Raw genomic sequence first — 6017 nt, forward strand, 5'->3', positions numbered from 1 at the left:
AACGGACTAAACAATAGAAACAACATTAAAAGATAAAATATGATGTTTTTTACTTCACACAAGCTTAGTTAATAATCCCTTCATAGTCTTAGGCCTTATAATAAAACCGGTTAGGATCAAAGTAAAAACACACTTTGTACAAGAATATTTAAAGGGGGATTTGCGTTTATGTTATAAGAACATATTTTAAGAGTACCGAATATGCTGGGATTGAAAGTGAGCACATAATGCAAATGAGAAAACATGCCTAAAGATACTTTGTTAGACTTGGTTACAAAAATGATTTATTCATATAGCATTTCTGTAAATATTTTACTAAAGGTTATTAAAAAGATATATTTTTTATATTTTCAATACATTCAAAAGATCAAAATTTAAAAATTTATTATTATTATACTATTAAAATAACTTTTTAGCAAAAAAAAGGCTAAATCCATTTTTAAATTTTAGAAAATATTTTAGTAATTTGATTTTTGAATTTTAAATATGTTCAGTTCAGTTTTTGTATTTTACAACTATAAATAAATTGATTCTTTTGTCATTAATATAATTAACATAATATTTATGTGCACAACTAATTATCATTATATAACAGTTTAATATTTAAGGACATTGGTCAAAAGTCACAACACATCCCAATATAAATACCAACCATGCAATATAATAAAAAGTTAAAATTTGTTCATTCAAACCTATATATGGAGGGAAAAAATTTCTTTCTATAAAACTCTTTCAAAAAGTAACACACAAGACAGGAAGAATGAAAATGCACTTAACCTAAATCTATTCAAAGAAGTGACCATATCAAGTTAAGGAAAACGAAGCAGCTGTTTTGCCTAAATAACATGTAACTTTCATTGCACAAAATAATAGAGAAACTAAGAAGATGCCCTACCATCAATTCAGATACATTTTGCATAAGCAATCAGATGACCTAATATCTACCCAATTGGATCTCATTTGTAAACAATTTACAAAGGCAACAATAGGATTTTTCGCCTACTTTCTTAATTAATCACCAGCAGATTTTCTTCTGTGGCTTCAACAACATGGAACAGAGACCTGCCACAATAAGTTCTGAAGTTATTTAATCCACCATGAGTCTTCCGAACTTGCAAGCACATTTTTGAATCAGCACTACCTTGCAGTCTTGCACCAAATCGTAACCAAGGTAGACCTTTGGCTCTCTCACATGTATGCAGGCCTTCTGGGATGAAAATTCAACATCCAATGACAGGAACCGAGTTCTAATAAGTTCAATTCCTTTAGAAACACCAAGACAGCAATGCCACATCATAGCTGCAAAGCTAGGTCTGGTTGCTGTGAGTCAACGACCCCTGAAGATTGCTTTGCAGGCGATCCTGGAGATTGAAAGCCAATATTCAAGTCAGGAGGAAGTGTTTCCTGCTTTTGTCTTGGTTGGGTAGGAGGACTTAGACCTTGCCAATGGGACTGCATTTGGAATCTAGATAGGTCAGCCGATGCCAATTGAGGGATGACCATAGGTCTGTTTGGAAATTGTAAGGCAGCAGGTTGTGGTGCAAGTGCTTGAAATGGAAAATTGTTCTTGTCAGATTGGAAAGGCACTGATCCAGAAGGAAAGTTCCCCCGAATCTGGGATGTATGCTGCTGCAACTCTCTTGACGAATTGTACAATGAATATGCAGATATCTGATTTTTGGGTGAGCTCGAATTGTCAGGTACTTGCTTAAAGCCTCCTGCCCCTACAGACATCCATGCACGAGCAGCAGCAGCTGCTGCTGAAGCATTGGCCGAATCATCTCTCTGTCCAGGTCGATCTGATGGTATGACTGGCTGAGTATTACCCCGGGAATGATTTGAAGCTTGTTGTTTTTGAGCCCTTTCAGCAAACATTCTCATCAACTGAACTGGGTCACTGACACTCTGCTCCTTGCCATGGACAGGAGGAGCTGCTCTCCCTGCTTGGTTTGATGTACTTTCGGATGATGGACCAGTCACCTCTCTAGTAGAACTGGTATTCATGACTTTTCCATTCGACAATTCTCCACTAACAACTCCATTAGTGTCCGGCTGTTTGAACAATACAGATGGAGCAGCATTCATGTTCCTTGATACCATTTCTCTGGGCTTAGACAAAGTTGGAGGAGCATTACTTGGAAACTTAGCAACTGAATTGGAATTATTTTGATTAGCTGAAAGTGCAGAGTTCAACTCCACTTGTTTGAAACCTTGAGTCTCAGACTTGCTGAAACTCTTCGATTGGACACTCTGTTTCTGATTATCAAGATTGTCAAGGTCAGCAGAAGTATTGGGCCTTATCCCTCCAGAACCAAACAAAAAGGGTTTTCCCTCTGATGCAAGCCCATTGGGAGGACAAATTGAAGACTGCTTTCCCTGAAAAACTTGCCCATAGCCATGGTGTTCAACCGTGGGTTCCACAATCTTACAATTTCTATCACCTTTTATAAATTCACTCCTAGAATGCAACTTCCTAACCAGACTATCATCCTTTTGGATACGGTTGTTAAACATTAATACTGGGGTTGAAAGTGGTTCATACTCTCCAACCCAACCACGACCAAATTTATAGCCATCTGGCAGCGTCTGCTGAATCTTCTGGGAAGCAACTTTCCAAGCAATAAGCCCTAGACTAGCACTAAATCGAGCCAAACTCCTAGCATAGGAATAATCTGCATGAAGTCCAACCTATATCCAAAAAGAAAAGAATAATATGAGAATGATGAGTTGAAGAAATTAATTCAAAAATTAGAAATCATTGCTATTGATACATACAGTGACCAGATGCTTTGGTTCAGTCTCAAAAGTCATAAATATTGAATCTGATCGTGTAATTGATTGATTTGACATATTATAAGATGCACGACGATCCTCATCAAGCGGTAACGACCTCCTTCCCATCTTAGAGAGAAGACCTCTCCCTGAAATAAATACAGCAATAGACTTAAGCGAAAGCAACATAATTTTGACCCTATTATCCTTCTCTCAGAAATCATAGATGAAGGCATCATGTATGAGTGCAGACGGATGAGAACAAGATCCCCTGTTTGAGATACCTGAAAAAACATCTTCAGCTTTCTCTTGAGTTGCATCAATCATGAAAGCATTAGCCTCTAGAATTCCATCAATGATTCCAGGCCTCTCACAGCTACCCCCTTGCACTGGATAAGATGTTGGCTGTAGATCAACAGTAGTAGCAAGAGTTGCCCCTGAGGAGAAATCAGAGCCAATAGGTTCCTGTGAGGGTCGACCTGGTGGCCTCTTTCCTGGCTTCTTAACCAAAGCATTAGATCTTGATTTTTGTTCCAGTTTCAGCTCAGCCTGAGAGCGTTCAAAGGCTATCCTTAACTTCTCAAACTTTTTCCCCCCTTGTTCTTGTATTGCTCGTGCCTGAAACAGATACAGGTCATAAAGTTCACACAAAAACGGTTAGTGATGCGGTGATGCCACACTTGTTGGTAGAGAAAACAAGTATTGCGCTCTTTACCTGTTTGTGATATATAGTCTCTGGTGCATTGTATTGCATTGCATTTGAGCAGATTAAAAATACATCATTCTGCATCCAACAATTTCATGCACAAGTAAGCGAAGTTACAGTATTTTTTGTCTTGCAATTTTTACTCATTCAGGAAAAAAAATCAAGATTTTCATGCACTAGATCCTAGAGGGATCTCATAGTAGAAAAGTAAGTTCATTATCATGTTTCTTGAATATCATGTATAACCCAGTCAAAAAAAAATATCATGTATAACCATTATAATTGATTATGAAAAAGCCAGTCCAAAGGGTTTACATTCTAATTTCAAACACCGAATATATTTTACCAACGCATTGCTGACAAGCTCCCCAATCTTACAGAATCCACTAAATGAAAAGAGAGAGAATGTAACCAAATAAAAAAAGAAACCGAGAGAGAAAGCAGTCTGCCAGTCCCTGATGTTCAATTTCAATTCTCACTCAATTCCGGGAATTGTAAGCAGGCTCATGATCACACGACATTGCAAAACAATAAAAATCTCAAACAAAAGACAAAAGCTCCTCTAATAACAAATTCACAAACAATCAAGAAAAGTTCTTATGCACCTCAAATTGCTCCAAAGTAGAATAGGATCCATTTGCCAACTTCTTCCTTACAGTGGCAAAGTCCATGGGATGCTCAATCACATCATGATAATCGGGGAGCTGCATGACAAACAAAAATTGAGCTTCCAACCCAGGGGTGTCTTCCAAAAGCAAGAGTACCAATTCAAAGAAAGAAAATCTCACACACCTCTTCTGGATCAACCGGCTCTGCAAACACACCATAAGTGTCCTTCCTGCCATCATACAGACCCAAAATTAGGATCACCACGCAATCATATGATAAAGCAAAACACAGACAAAAGATCAAGCGCGAAGTGGGAACACCGAGAACCCATACTTTTGAAGCTTGTCAAGGATCAATTCTAGTGTCCTCTTATCAGGCAAGGGAATCCCAGATGTATAATTCGTTGGAGTTCCTAACAACGAAGACCGGAAAAAACAAAGCAAAGTCAAGAGAGAAACAGAAGCATGTGCATTATCGAACCCTTTTTATTACCCAATCCTACCATCCCTTAAACTTTGAAACTAAAAAAGAAAAAGAAATTAACAAATGCACCCTCCAACAACAACATTACCCAATTGAAATCACACAAACCTGAAGCACTGTGGAGCCCTTTCAAACCCACTTTTCTGCCTTTTGCCTGTCATCATAACAAAGAAACACAAATACCAAACACAATTAATAATGTAATTCAAAAAACGTACTGCAAAGGACCAAAAAAACGCACACTCTTACATAATTGCCTTGGGAGTTCGAGTAGACACAGACAGAGACAGTCATAGCCCTATCTGTGAGAGAGAGACACACAGAGAGAGAGAGAGAGAGAGAAATAAGGTTTTGTGGATGGTAGTTTTGACAGTTAACTTGTTAGTTTCTCTCTCTCTCTCTCTCTCTCTCTCTCTCTCTCCGACTTTGACTTTTACTTTCACATTATACTCACCATTTCTTCTTCGTCTTCTGCATCCTCGTTCTCTTCCCGTCCTTCAATTTCATCACAATCACCTCTTTCTTCTTCTTCTTCTTCAAGCGCGTGTTCAGCACGTGAATAGGCGCGAGTGTCCTCTTCCTCTTCTTCTTCTTCGGCTTCTTCTTCAGCGTCATCTTCTCCTTCACCTCGAGCTGCTGCTTCTTCTTCGTCGTCGTCACTGTTGAGCTTCTCAACGAGCTTAAGCTTCTTCTTCTCGCGCCTCCTCTCGTCCTCATCCTCGTCGAGGTAATCGTCATCGTACTCAATGATGTTGTACCTCACATTCCGGCGCCGGAGGCTTCGCCGGATATCCGATTGCTCGGCCGATTGAGACTCGGCGGAGCGCCGCGCCAGATCCGCCTTCGATGGCCTTCCCTTCTTCTTTCTCTTCCCGATCTGACCCATCAGAAAACCCGCTCCCTTGTCCCCCACTTTCTCTCTCTAGTTTCTCTCTCTAGAAGGTGCTACTTTCTCTCTCTTGCTTGGCTTTGTCCTCCTCCATTTCCCATTTTCCTTTGCTTTTTTTTTTCTTCGATGGAGGCGCAAGTTTGCTAGCTCCGAACCTGAGGCTCGGGTCAGTCAAAAGAAGTTGAGTGAATTATTAATTATTTAATTTTCAGCAGATAGGTTTTGGATCAAAGAATAAGAAAAAGAAAGAAAAGTTAACCTTTTTTTTATTCCTTGAGTTTGAATAAAAACTAAAAAGTAAAACAATCTACCTAAAATCACCGGCTACTAATTACAGTGGTTTTTTTTTTTTTTTATCAAAGATAGGATGAGTCAAATCCGTTATCTCTTATGTGAGTATAGTAAGATTATACTATTTGAGTTATTGGTAAATGAGTCTTATAATTTACAAATAATATAAATTATAATAAAAATATTTTTAATTATTAAATTATTTACAAAAAATATTTTTAAAATTTTTTAATAAAAATACTTTTAAAATATTTGAAAACATGACAA

The 6017-nt window shown here is 38.1% G+C and overlaps 1 protein-coding gene across 2 annotated transcripts; it reads right to left on the reverse strand.

Moving 5' to 3' along the window:
- Positions 1 to 830: 830 nt before the first annotated feature.
- On the reverse strand, positions 831 to 5758 carry LOC107619104 (uncharacterized). 2 transcript variants are annotated; one of them, XM_016321357.3, is made up of 9 exons: positions 5025 to 5758; positions 4679 to 4724; positions 4421 to 4499; positions 4271 to 4316; positions 4084 to 4182; positions 3488 to 3556; positions 3057 to 3390; positions 2776 to 2921; positions 831 to 2688 (listed from the first exon to the last, which is right to left on the reverse strand). In XM_016321357.3, the coding sequence occupies exons 1-9, from the start codon at positions 5454 to 5456 to the stop codon at positions 1294 to 1296; spliced, it is 2646 nt and encodes an 881-aa protein (XP_016176843.1). In that variant the 5' UTR covers positions 5457 to 5758; the 3' UTR covers positions 831 to 1293. The 2 variants fall into 2 exon arrangements, with proteins under 2 accessions (XP_016176843.1, XP_016177038.1); XM_016321552.3 differs by lacking the exon at positions 5025 to 5758 and adding an exon at positions 4820 to 5000.
- Between the last annotated feature and the right edge of the window lie 259 nt (positions 5759 to 6017).

The sequence above is a fragment of the Arachis ipaensis genome, chromosome B1 (assembly GCF_059453495.1).
Source record: "Arachis ipaensis isolate K30076 ecotype BB chromosome B1, ASM5945349v1, whole genome shotgun sequence".
Lineage (NCBI taxonomy): Eukaryota > Viridiplantae > Streptophyta > Magnoliopsida > Fabales > Fabaceae > Arachis > Arachis ipaensis.